At 42.4% G+C, this 14057-nt stretch overlaps 1 protein-coding gene and 1 long non-coding RNA gene across 3 annotated transcripts in view; one reads left to right on the forward strand and one right to left on the reverse strand.

Moving 5' to 3' along the window:
• The window catches only part of CDK19 (cyclin dependent kinase 19), a 163077-nt gene extending 149485 nt beyond the window's left edge, over positions 1 to 13592 (reverse strand). The window contains exon 1 of the mRNA XM_026005805.2: positions 13272 to 13592. Coding sequence (XP_025861590.1) covers positions 13272 to 13399 — 128 coding nt within the window. The 5' untranslated portion in view covers positions 13400 to 13592. The remainder of the gene's footprint in view (positions 1 to 13271) is intronic.
• A 96-nt stretch (positions 13593 to 13688) lies between these two features.
• The window catches only part of LOC112925178 (uncharacterized), a 42516-nt gene continuing 42147 nt past the window's right edge, over positions 13689 to 14057 (forward strand). The window contains exon 1 of one of the 2 annotated variants that reach the window (XR_011997444.1): positions 13689 to 13943. This is a non-coding gene — a long non-coding RNA (uncharacterized lncRNA). The remainder of the gene's footprint in view (positions 13944 to 14057) is intronic. The other variant, XR_011997443.1, reaches the window with a different exon arrangement.

Below are 14057 nucleotides of genomic sequence, written 5' to 3' on the forward strand. Positions count from 1 at the left end.
AAAGGCTATAATAAAACAAACCAACAAAAACAGAAAACCGCAAGTGTTGGTGATGATGTAGAGAAATTAGAACCCTTATACACTGTACATGGGAATAGAAAATGGCACAGCTACTGTAGAAAACATTTGGCAGTTCCTTAAAAAGTTAAATATAGAATTACCATATGACCCAGAAATTACACTCCAAGAGAACTGAAAAGATGTTAAGAAAAAAAAAAAAAAAACTTGTCCACAAATGTTCATAACAGCATCACTCACAATAGCCAAAAAGTGGAAACAACCCAAATTTCTGAGTGGATGAATGGATAAAGAAAACGTGGTACATCCATATAGTAGTGTATCATTCTATTAAAAAGTACTAAAAGCCATAAAAAGTACTGAAATACTGATAATTCCCCACAATATAGATGAACTTTGAACATATTATGCTAAGGGCCTGGGTGGCTCAGTCAGTTAAGCATCCAACTCTTGATTTCAATTCAGGTCATGATCTCAGGGTTGTGGGATAGAGCCCTGTGTCTTGTGGCTGGCCACAGGCTAAGCAGGGAGGCTGCTGGAGATTCTCTCCCCCTGCCCCTCCCCCTGCTTGTGCAACACGCACTCTCTCTCAAATAATAGATAAATATTTTTTTTTAGATAAATATTTTTTAAAAAAGGAAAAGAAAATACTAGGCTAAGTGAAAGAAGCCAGCCACAAGAAGCCACATAGTCTATGATTCTATTTACATGTAATATCCACAATAGGCAAATCCATATAGGAAAGCAGATAGTGTTTGCCGGAATCCAGGCGAGGGAAAATAGGTGCATGAACTGCTTAACAGGTATGGATTTACTTTTGCTGTAACAAAAATGTTCTAGAACTATCTTAGTCCTTTAATAAGAAACTAAGTAGTGGTAATGGTTCCACCATGCTACAAATGTACCAAAACTCACTGAAATGTTTAACTTTGAAATGGGGAACTTTGTTTTGTCAATTTTACTTTTAATTAAAAATAATGACACATAATTAACCAATTGAAACACCAGGAGGGAGGTAGGAGAAACTGGAGGAAGGTGGTTAAAAGGTACAAACTTCCAGTTATAATAACCTACAACACTATGGCCATAGCTAACACCGCTATATGATATACAAGAAAGTTCTTAAGAGAATAGATACTAAGAGCTCTCATCACAAGGAGAAATTTTTATTTTATCTTTATGAGATGATAGAATTAACTAAATCTACTGTGGTAAATCATTTCACAATACATGTAAATCAAACAATTATACAATCATACCTTATGCTATACACTTTTTTTTTTATTACTTAAGTAATCTCTATATCCAATGTGGGGCTCAAACTCATGACCCCAAGATCAAAAGTTGTTTTTTTTTCATGATATACAGAGAGAGAGGCAGAGACACAGGCAAAGGGAGAAGCAGGCTCCCCACAGAGAGCCTGACTGGGGGGGGGGGCTCAATCCCAGAACCCCAGGATCACAACCTGAGCCAAAGGCAGACGCTCAACCAATGAGACACCCAGGTGGCCCCCTAAGATCAACAGTTGAATTCTCTCCCAACTGAGCCAGCCAGGTGCCCCTATGCTACACACCTCAAACTTATACAGTAATGTATGTAAATTATGTCTCAATTGAAGGGGGTAGGGAAGACCAGAAGAACATGTCAAAATATTACCAATGTTTATCTCTGAGTGGTCGGGATTTTTTTGAGTGGTCTTATTATGTGATTTATATTTTCTTCTTTATGTTTCTATAATTCCTAGCTTTTCTTTAATGAGTACATATTGGGTTTTTGTTAACACGTTGATTTTTATAAGATAATAAAAGCTATTTTATTTTTTTAAGATATTTGCCTCTTTTACGCCTGGCTGGCTCAGTCAGTAGAGCATGCAACTCTTGATCTTGGGGTCACGAGTTCAAGCCCTCATTGAATGTAGGGTTTACTTTAAAAATAAATAATAAATAAAAAAATTTTAATAACAAATAAGGGGCAACTGGCTGGCTCAGTCAGTGGAATATGCAATTCTTGATCTCAGGGTTTTGAGTTTGAACCCCACATTGAGCATGGAGCCTACTTAAAAAGAATAAATAAATTTTTTAAAAATCAAAAATTAAAAATAAAGATATTTTGCCTTTTTCTCATAAGTTATACGTACTTTAAAGTTTAAATGTTTTATCATGTTTAAATAGGTAATATAAATGTAGTAAAATAAATATGAACAGGTATTTTTCAAATAATACAAGAGCATATACTTTTTTTTCAAAAAATCTTCTCAACCCAACTTTCCTTCCTGTAGACAATCACAAGTACCAATTTGTTGTGATACTTCCAGTCTCAGTTTTTGCAGTCTGAGATTACATCTCATTTATCCTGTATACTCATGACCTATGGCACAATACTTGGCTCATGGAAAGGAATCAAATGAAAAATAGTAAACAATGGATACATGAATGGATAGCCAGTAAAATGAAGACAGATGAAAAGAGCGACGCCTGAGTGGCTCAGCAGCTGAGCATCTGCCTTAGGCTCAGGATGTGATCCTGGGGTCAGTTATCCTGGGGTCCAGGGATGGAGTCCCACATCCGGCTCCCTACAGGGAGTCTGCTTCCCCCTCTGCCTATGTCTCTGCCTCTTTCTGTGGGTCTCTCATGAATAAATAAATAAAATCTTTAAAAAAAAAAAAGATGAAAAGAGATAATAGAAGACAGGCAGAGAGAGGATGATGTATGAAAATTTGGATAGAGATAGGTTGATGAATGAATAGGTGAATAGACGAATGTTGTTGAGAACTTACTATTAAAGTAACAATAAAACCAATATAATTTATATATATGCGAAAACAAAAATATTTCCATTATCTTGGTATAGCAGATTATAAGAAAAATATTAACGAGGAAAAGCTAAAAACAGCACATGGTACATATATAAATTACTTAAGAAACACCATAAATGAGCTAAGTATTAATAAGGAATTTATTTATGTATTAAACCAATGCCCTATTAAACTCGGGCAGTCAGGCTCATGCTGAATAAAAGAATAGCGAAAAAAATAAATAAATAAATAAATAAATAAATAAAAGAATAGCGACCCCTCACCAAAGACCAAATTGGTAATCCAAAAGATTGGATAAAGGAAATCTTTCAGAATGTAGAGAGAAAAATGAGTTGCAATTTTTGAAAATGGATTTAAGAGACATAGAAGGTAGAGCCTAAAAGGTCAACATTTGTTAATACGCACATCTGAAGAAGAGAACAAGAAAGGCAACAGAGGGAGAAGAAAAAATAATCAAATAAATAACAGGAAATAAAAATTGCCCTAAATCAAAGATAAAAGAAAAAGTCCACTAAAAGATCCATATGAAACAGGCAGGATTGGAAAAGGGGAGTGAGGGAGTAGGGGATAGGCAGGAGGAGTTCAACTAGACTAAATATCACTTTTTACCTTTGAAGTTCAAATTACATGCATTGGTTATGTATTCAAAAAATAAATACTTTGTTAAAGACACAGAAACAAAGGCATATAAATTTTTTTAAAAACTATATTTTCTAGACAGACTTTGGTGAAATTTTAGAATGCCTAGATAAAGTGAAAAATCCTGAGATTCCAGAAAGGAAAATGCAAGCTTCCAATAAAGAAACTCCCGTGAGCAACAAGAAATACCAGGAGAAATGAAGCAATAGTTTTGGGTTCTGAGACAAAAATTGTTCTTAATATAGAATTCCATATTCAGCCAAACTATTAATCAAGTATGAGTACAAAACACATTATCAGACACACAAGAACTCGGAATATGTACACATCCTATGTGAAAAAGCTTCTCAAAAGGATGTACTCAACTGAACCAAAACAAAAAGTCCAAGAAAAATCACACATGAAATGTAAAGAAACATTATTAGCTAAGTAAGATCCAGAATATTTGAAGAAACGGCAAAACAACTTAAGAATAAGACCCATTAGGTCTGAATACCTGAAAGATTGTTTTAAGCACCACTTATTTTATGTTCAAGATTACTTTTCCTTCTCCATGGGTCTCAATATACTAATTCACCCCACAATAAATATTTCATAATCATAGTATTTTAAGGCTGTTAAAAGGTTTTCAGTGTTCCCTTCGTAGAATCAACTTATAGACAAAAAGCAGGCTGCATAAAAATTATACTTTAAATATTGGCAGATAGAGAAAAAGAGAAGAAATATATTACTTTCCTTAATATTCGTATCAGGAAGACCACAAATAATATCTAAACTAACAAATCAAGAAAAAGAAGTTTATGATCTAAATAAAGTCATAAAAGCATTCCCCCCAAAAAAATTTAAAATACCAAAGGTAATAAATTTGAACACTGAGATGGGAAAGGGGAAAACAAGCAGTAGTGCAATTTCACAAAATTGCTCAGCTTTTCTAGTGGAAAATCAACAAAAAAAAAAAAACCCACCTAAATTTGATAAACCAAGAAACAGAATTATAGAGGCACCTGGGTGGCTCAGTAGGTTAAGCACCTGACGTTCAGATCAGGTCATGATCTCAGAGTCCTGGGATGGAGCTCAGCAGATCTCAGAGTCCTGGGATGGAGCTCATCTGTCCCTCTCCCGCTGCCCCTCCCTTCATTCATGCTTGCAAATACATAGTCTCTCAAATAAACAAATAAATATTTTTTAAAGAAACAATTATATGTTATTTATTTAAAGTTATAATGGTAAGCACTAGCAAAACTTAGAAACAGCTAACACTGGCTACCTCTGAGAAATGAGGGAAGCTTGAGAGTGGACAATAAGAAGGAAGGCTTTTACTTTTCATTTTACATACAGTTTTACTGTTGGGGTTTTATTAATCATGTACAATATTAAATAAATTTTAATTGCATAAAAATAAAAATAATTCTACTTTGACACAAGTATACTATAAGGATCAAAAGATTACTGAGAAATTAGTTAACAGAACTGTGATTTTCTAAGTTACACAAGGTCAAATTACATATAATTTTCCAGAAAAAAAAAAGGAAAATTTTTAATTTGCACCTAAATCCAAGACAATAGGACTCACTCAGTGTTTAAGTCACTCTTAAAATGCAATTATAATAATCACACTGCAAAAGGGAAAGAGAAAAAGGAAACTAACTTTTGTAAAAAGCAACATGCTTCACTCAGACCACTTGGTACTTCCATAGATGAGCTTATTTAACAATCTTAAGAAAAAATATAACTGGGACGCCTGGATGGCTCAGCAGTTGAGCATCTGCCTTTGGCTCAGGTAGTGATCTCGGAGTCCCAGGATCGAGTCCCACATTGGGCTCCCCATGGGGAGCTTGCTTCTCCCTCTGCCTGTGTCTCTCCCTCTATTTCTCATGAATAAATAAATTAAATATTTTTTAAAAAAGAAAAATTATAACTTTCCTACAGATAGACACAACTAACCTGTAAGGCACACTAACCACCTATAAGGCAAAAGTTTTACCTTATTTTTCCAGCAGCCTTGGATTCACCTTTCTGTCCAAATGTAAGTATTTACAAAAGTTTGCCATGACACAATTTTGGTCTGTGGTCACAGTACAAAACAAAATTAAATCCATTTCCTAATCATGTTCTGCTTGGTAACTGAGATCATCAACCACAAAATCTCACTGAAGTAATATTTTTAGATAGAACACACAACAGGTTTAAAGCCTCTATGAGGATGGGTTTTTCCTTTAGAAAGACTCATTATATTAGAAATTTAAGATATTTTATAAGGATACTAATTACTTGGGGACTTTATAGGTTTTTACTTCTCTTTGATCCATCATTTACTTTTGGATAAGAATTCAAACCCTCAATAAAAAAACTGCTGCACACTTGTATCCTGAATTACATCCTGTCTCCTCTCTTGAGACTCTCTTTTATCCTGCACAATGCATGCTCAAAAGGGCTATTACAGGAAGTGTTGAACTATCAGCTATTTATAAATGGACAAAATCTTCAAATAGCTTTGCCGGCTACCTCTTCATGGTTCTAGACCTTAAATGCTACCTATTTTTAAAGAAATAGTCATGTCAATAATTCAAAATATTAAAATGCTCTCTAGGGAAAAAATATCTTGTCCCCTTGTTTTGAGATCCAAAAGCAGCACTATTATACAATCCCAACATCACAAGATAACAAACAAGCTGATCTTTAAAAAACACATTAACCAAATAGTCTTACTCTTATAATTTGCGACCAAGAAATTTTCAAATTGTAATATATTGCCTTCAAGTCTTCTATACTAATGTCTACATTTCACTATGCTACGTGAGCATTTTGCAAAACAAGCACACAGTTTAACATCACATGTTAATTTTTTTCCCAGCATATTCAGTCCAAATATATAGTACACAAAAGTAAAAATCCTTAATTCATCAATAGTGACATCCATTACATTGAAAAAAAAGCAAAACAAAACAAAACAAACTTTCCATAGATCTACTTTTTTCCCACGTAGAACTCGGAGACTTACCTTTTCCATGCTACTAGAACAGTAACCTCTACTTCCTATGGCAAAATAATAATTTATAACTCATTTTTATTTATGAATAATTATTCTTAGAGCCTTAAACATTTCTTTTCCTTATTCTCAGCCTCCTTGTCTATAGTCTTTAGAGATTTATATCTCATGTATCATGTTAGCAAATCATTTCAAGCCAGTACTTCCAAAGGGAAATAGCTTACAGAAAAGTTAATTAGCTACAGTAATACACACAAAAACTGTACTTACTAGGACATTCATTGCAGTATTAGTACTAGCAAAAGACTGGCAACAGCCTAAAAATCCAAACTAAGAGGGACAGTTATTTATGTCAATACAATGGAGTACAATGAAACTATTAACAATAACTAGGCATCTCTGCCTATCTTATATAAGGATTTTCAAATTATATTTGTTTAAAAATAGAGAGAGAGATGTACAGTAAACTATTTATCATCAAACATAACACACCCCAAGAAAATCTCTCTAAAATGGAAAACCAAGTATGGCTGCCTGTAGAAAGGAGAAAGGGTGGGGAAAGGGAAGGCTTACGTATTTCATTATGTCTTTTTATGTACATGCACTTACTACTTACTGAACACATGCTTTAACAAAATATTTTTCAAAAACAAATATTCTCGATTGCATTCACAAATTGACAGTTTTTCAGTGGAGGTATTGGCTTGCATTACCAAACTGTTTCAGCCTCAAAATCCCTTCTCTACCTTGAAAGACATGAGCTTTCCTATTTCATTTGTCCACACTGTCATATACCCCATTGTTACTAAATGGTCACATCAGGGGCACCTGGCTGGCTGTCAGTGAAGCACACAACTCTTGATCTTGGGGTCATGAATTTGAGCCCCGTATTGGGTGTAGAGATTACTTAAATTTAAAAAAAAAAAGTCACTTCATAGATTTGAAAATTATGTATTGCTGCGCCACGCATTCCAAATATTCTAAGCCTTCCCAGTCCAGTATCATAGCGACTAGCCAGCTTTTCAGTCATAGTAATCACATTCCTTAAGCCACATGTGGCTAGTGGCTGGCTAGTGGCTACTATACTGTAGAGCATAGATGCAGTTCCATCAGTGCATGAAGTTCTATTAGACATCACTGCTCTAAACTAAGGGTTGGTAAACTAAGCAGGGAACGAACGCTACAGCCTGCAGACCAAAGCCAGCTCACCATCTGTTTTTGTAAATAAAGTTCTATTGGGACATAATCATTCTAATTTATATTCATTTATACATTGTCTGTGGATACTGTGGCACTACAACAGCAGATTCAAGTAATTATAGCATATATGGTATGGCCCACAAAGCCCCAAATATTTAGTATCTGCCTCTTTGTGGAAAAAAGGTTGTCGGCCACTGCTCTACACAATCAAATTTCATTGAAAAGAGCATTTCTTTCCCTTGGGCTCCAAAAATAAAGTTCTGAAGGCTTGCACTGCATTAATGAAGAACCAACTAAACATAAACCAATGATTTACTAGTGCCAATTAAACGTAAACCCAAAATGTCAATAAATTTCCTAAAGTATGCTTGAATGCTGGCATTTTCTAAGCATCTCTATAAAATAGCTAGCAAAAGCACAGAAGGGGCACCTGGGTGGCTCAGTCAGTTTTGCTTCCAAATCTTGATGTGGGCTCAGGTCATGATCTCAGGGTTGTAAGATTGAGCCCCGCAGCCTATTACTTAAAAGCAATATTACACACCTAACAACAAGAGGGCAAAATCACAGCTAATGAGTTTCCTTGGTGAATAAGAGAAGGCTTCTAGAAGAACAACTATTTGAATCGGGTATTATTATTATTTTTTTATTTATTTATGATAGTCACAGAGAGAGAGAGAGAGAGAGGCAGAGACACAGGCAGAGGGAGAAGCAGGCTCCATGCACCAGGAGCCCGACGTGGGATTCGATCCCGGGTCTCCAGGATCGCGCCCTGGGCCAAAGGCAGGCGCCAAACCGCTGCGCCACCCAGGGATCCCCTGAATCGGGTATTAAGTATGAGCAGGAGTTTACCAAATTTATGGGAGTGAGAAAAGGGAGGGAGGAATGGCAGAGCAACACCATTCTACTTTGAATGCAGGGAAGGAGAAAAAAAAAAAAAAGACATGAAAAGGACCTACCAAGTCCAGTGCTACAGAAACATGGCTTGAACACTCTGTAAAATAGGACGGAGTTGATGGCAAGTATAAATAAAGTCTGTAAAGACTAAAAGACTTTAGGATCCAAATGCAAATAGCTTTACGTGCCAAAGTAAGGAATGAAGATCAGATGTGATCCATAGAGAAATCCACAGTTTTCCAAGATGGGACATGATTGGTTTTGTTTTATAGAAAAGTGACCCTGGGCAACTTGATCTTGGACTATGGTGAGGAAAGACTAACAGCAGAGACCAGCTTGGCTACTGTGCAGATCAGAGATGGCAGACCAAAGTAAGGACAGTGAGAATGAAGAGAGAAGCCAGATGAAAAGGACTATAGGCCTGCACTCCTGCTTTTTTTAAATGTCCATGTGATATTTTCCCTTTTCTGTATTTGTTGGTATAGATATATTCTTTGCATGGAAAAAGTTTATATAGTAAGATTGTCAAAAATGGAGGCAATGTTGCCTTTTTTGTTCTGCCTCCTATGGTATTAAGAAGGAAAACACATCAGAAAATGCCACGACTCAGTCACGAGATCTGGATTACTGTCTTGTAATTTGCTGTGAGGCTTGTCTTTACTATGAGACTCTGGTCATGACAGCTCTGGTTTTCTCATTTGTAAAAAAAGAAATGAGACTAAATGATCCAAAATTCTTGATAGCATTCTAAAATGCTACAATCATACTTCTTTAATCTTCGTAGATCTGCCAAGAAAAAGAATGCAAATACAATTGCCTAGCTACAAGCCAAATGTGAAAAATCCCATCAAAACCAGGCTGATATGACCATGCTTATTATTTACCTATATGCATCCACATGTACCTAACTACATTTGTGAAGGATTTCATGACCTACATGAAGACATGCAGTCACCAATTACTCATCTGTAACTTAAGATACATTAAGATGTATAGTCACAACTACTCATCTGAAACCCTAAGGCAAAAGTGAAACTCTGTTGTCAGCCATTTCACTTTCAACTACCAAGTATCTTTCAAAAACATTTCCAAAAAGGAGCATTATTTTACTGGAGTGGTTCAAAGGCTCAATGAATGTTTGCAAAGTTGAATAGTAGTATTGTTGGATACAACAGTTCTCAGACCTAACATTATCCTATGGAATCATTTGTTTGGACCTCTTGTTGACAAAAGAACTTTTTAATAATGTTCCTTTATCAATCAAAACAAAGTTTTTCAAATTTAAGAAATATCGCCTTGAGATTTGTAACCATAAACCATTGTGTGATGTTATGTTAATGCTAAAAGAAAAACCATTACAAATTCTTGCTCTTTCTAAAAAGTATAGAAATATTCTGAACTTGTTTCTTAAGAATAACTTTTAAGCCTAATTTTAATTAAAAAGGATGGTTGGGTCAAAAGATTCTCTTTCTCCAAAACAAAAAGAACAAGTAATATTATTATTAAAAGTGAAAAACCCAAATGTAATCTTCCGTTTCCACTGTTATAAACTTATGTGGTACAACTGACATAGCCTAAGGTCAAATCATATTTTGATGGAAATATTCTAAGGTTTTTTAAGGTGTAGAGAAGTATAAACTACAAGCAGAGACTTTTCTAGTGATGTTTGGGGTTACATTACTTCTTCCAGTGTTTCTCTGAAAGATCTGAATGATTTTTTGGTTACATAATACTATGTTATATACAGAATAATTTGTCTTTAATGAACCATGTCATCTTTTTTCTTGTTCCATAAGATAGCATTATACATTTTGTCTGAATTAACCAAAATAAATTCTGTCAAGAGCTAACCTGTAATGGACCATGATCGGAGTGTAAAATCTTTTACTATGCAAATCTGCATCACAGCTTAGAACCATCACTAAAAACTTTGTTCTTTCAAATCGCTTGTATCACTGAACATAAAACTAATCCTACCAACCCACAAGAGATGTGTTTACTGTAAAACCTCAAATCTCAACTACACCTTTGACCCAAGAAGACCTACCTTTATAATGACTTTTCTTATAACCAATACAGTGATATCAACTAATGCTTTCAGATCCTAAAAGTTTCTTTAAAAAGCGTGTTTTGAAGATACACAAACTGATCTTATTCTATTCGAGAAACTTTATTAATTCTGCTCAAACAAATTTCACTCAAGAAGAAAAGTGTAGTCGAATCAAGAACTTTATTAGAGGGGAAAAATATATATATATAAAAAAAAAGAACAATGAGAAGCAGGAATTAAATTTATCTGTTTTTTGGTTGTGGCCCATGCTATCAAAAAATACAATTCAAAAGCAGAATCCTCAATTTTTCTCACGTTACCTACTGAAAGGAAGCTATTTTTAACAACAAAAATGAAAATACATCTTAGAAATTCCAGATCAAGTGTATCACAACGTAAGCACGAGGAGTATGAAAAACACAAGGTGGGATTTGTTTTGTAACGCCAGTGTCCAACCAGGAAAACTAGATGTGCTCTCCCCCAAGTACATCTGTTAAGATTCCTTACAGGGACACCAGGAGAACAAGCAGAGCTAATATTCCAGAAGCAAAACACAAGTTAATTATAGTGCCTCACAGTCCAAGATATTAATTCAAGGACGACACCTGGCAATTAACTGAAAGAACCATGAGTTAAGTTACAACTGAACGCCATGGGGCTCGTCCCGTTCAGAAGGCAAAACCTAAACGCGGCTCACAACCCCTCTTGGCACGTGTGCAGCACCTCGCGAGGCCCACGGCGCTCCAGGGCGAAACGGCGGGTAAGGTCGCGCCCCGCGGGCTCCCCGGGCTCCCCGGGCTCCGGCGCACGGCCCCCCGCTCCCGCCCTGGCCCCCCACACCAGCTGCAGCGACGGCAACAGGCAGGTGCGCAGGACGAGACGCAGCGCCGCCAGTCCCACTACCGTCGCCGCGGCCGATCCTCCCTTCATTCAGGGATGTCCCGTTACGAGCCTACAAACTCTCCTCCGCGCGGTGTGACAGCCTGGGGAATCCGGGCGGGAGGGCTCGAGAGGCGTTCCCGGGCTCCCGGCTCCCGGCTCCGCGGGAGGAGGATCCCCGCCAGGGTGGGCGGGGGGGGGGGGGGGGGAGGCCGAGGGTTTCCACCGACCACCTCGCCGCGGGGAGCTCGTGCCTCCGGCCCTGCAGCCCGCGCCCGGCTACCCTACAGGACCAAGGACAGGCGCTGTCAATACTTTCTCCGGCTCGCCTTCTCCTAAGACGGCGATCCATGGACGCTTCTAAGAGGTGCTACCACCGGTCGCCCTCAGCTCCCCGGGAGAACAAGAGATTCAGGCCCGCCTTCCGTCCTGGCCCATCCAGGTGCTCGGGAGCCCCCAGCGCGCAGTCATTCGGCCAGGGGGGCGCAGGGGAGGACCTCAGGATGCCCCAGGTCGTGGTGGGGAGGACCTCAGGATGCCCCAGGTCGGGGTGGGGAGGACGTCAGGATGCCCCAGGTCGGGGTGCAGAAGACCTCAGGATGCCCCAGGTCGGGGTGCAGAGGACGTCAGGATGCCCCAGGTCAGGGTGCGGAGGACCTCAGGATGCCCCAGGTCGGCGTGTGGAGGACCTCAGGATGCCCCAAGTCAGGGTGGGGAGGACGTCAGGATGCCCCAGGTCGGGGTGCAGAGGACGTCAGGATGCCCCAGGTCGGGGTGCGGAGGACCTCAGGATGCCCCAGGTCGGGGTTGGGAGGACCTCAGGATGCCCCAGGTCGGGGTTGGGAGGACCTCAGGATGCCCCAGGTCGGGGTGCGGAGGACCTCAGGATGCCCAAGGTCGGGGTGCGGAGGACCTCAGGATGCCCCAGGTCGGGGTGCGGAGGACCTCAGGATGCCCCAGGTCGGGGTTGGGAGGACCTCAGGATGCCCCAGGTCGGGGTGCGGAGGACCTCAGGATGCCCAAGGTCGGGGTGCGGAGGACCTCAGGATGCCCAAGGTCGCGGGGGGTAGGGGGTGGGGGAACGAGTTAGGGAACTAGGCGAAGTTCCGCCGGTAAAGCGCGGCAGGTCTCCCGGGAGGTCCCACCTTGGAGGGGAGGCGCGGAATTCACAAGGTGCAAAGGCGGAATCGGCGGGGGGAGGATGGATCCAGAAGTCGGCGGGTGTAGACAGGGGCTGCGCCCAGAGCCGGGAGGCTGCCCGGGCCCCCAGCGCTCGGCCGCGCCGCCGGCTCCCCGGCTGGGTTTCAAACCGCCGCCCCCGGGGAGGCGCTCAGCCGATTGGAAGTTCCGCCACGACCGTCACCGGCCCAGGGCCGGAGCGGCAACTCCTCGACGAAGCTCTCCCGGCGCTCCGCGTGCCCCCCCGCCCGCCCCCGAGAGCAGACCCCGCCAACTCCACCTCCGCCCGAGGTGCCCCCTCGAGTCCCCGCCGCCAGCCCGGGGCGCGCGGGCGGGGGGCGCCCTCGGGGACGGGACCGCCGCCCCCCGACCGGGCTGCGCCGCGGGAGTCCGCGGGGCGCGACGGGGCCGCGCGGGGCGGAGGGTGCCGGGTGGAGGGTGGGGGGGCAGCTCCCGCGCCCCCCAGTCCGCGCCGGGACGCGCGGCCCCGCGCCCCCCGCCGCCTCGCCCCCGGGAGCGGCCCGCCCCGGCTCCGACCCAGCCGCCCCGCGCGGTCGCGGGCAGGGCGAGGACCCGGGCGAGCCCGCTCCCCCCGCCCCTGCTCTTACCCATCTTTCCGCCTCGCCTTGTAGACGTGCCCGTAGGTGCCGCGTCCCACTTTGCACCCTTCGTACTCAAACAAATCCTCCACCCGCTCCCGCTCCGCCGCCAGCTTCGCCTTGAAATCATAATCCATTGTCTGCTTTCCCCATAGAGGCACCGGGACGCGGGGGCCGCCGCCGCTCAGTCCCTCCTCCTCCTCCTCCCCCCGCGCCCGCCGCTCCACTTCTCCAACAGCCGCCTCTCGGGCGCGCGCGCGCCGCCCGCCGCCCCGCGGTCCGCCTTCAGCAAGGAACTCCTCGGCGGCCGCGGCAGCCACCTCCTCCTCCACCACCACCACCTCCTCCTCCTCCTCCTCGGCGGCGGCGGCGGCGGCGGCTCCCGCAGGCAGCCCCAGTCCCGCCTCCCCCCTTCATTTCCTTGTTTTGGAACCTGGTGGGCCGCGCCGCGGCTTCCTCGAGCTCATTAACGAACCATCCCGCCCACCCCGAGGTCGCGGGGGCTCCTGGGAAACGTAGTTCCGGGGGGCCCCAACAGCAACCGAGTTTTGCCAGCAGAAGAAATACAACACCCAGGCTGCTTTGGGGCGCCACAGCCCCGCCCCCCGCGAGGCGGGCACGCCTGCGCACTGCGGCCGCCCCTCCCCCTCAGGTAGCGCCGGACTGCCAGTTCCTGTGAAGGTGGGAAGCTTCAAGTTGCCGTATTCTTTCTGCGAGTCTGTGGGGGAGCGGGTGGAAAAAGGCCCTTGTTGTGGTGTAGGGGAAGGTGCTCCACTATCACTGCCCCCGGGCGAG

The sequence above is a fragment of the Vulpes vulpes genome, chromosome 1, assembly GCF_048418805.1.
Source record: "Vulpes vulpes isolate BD-2025 chromosome 1, VulVul3, whole genome shotgun sequence".
Classification (NCBI taxonomy): domain Eukaryota; kingdom Metazoa; phylum Chordata; class Mammalia; order Carnivora; family Canidae; genus Vulpes; species Vulpes vulpes.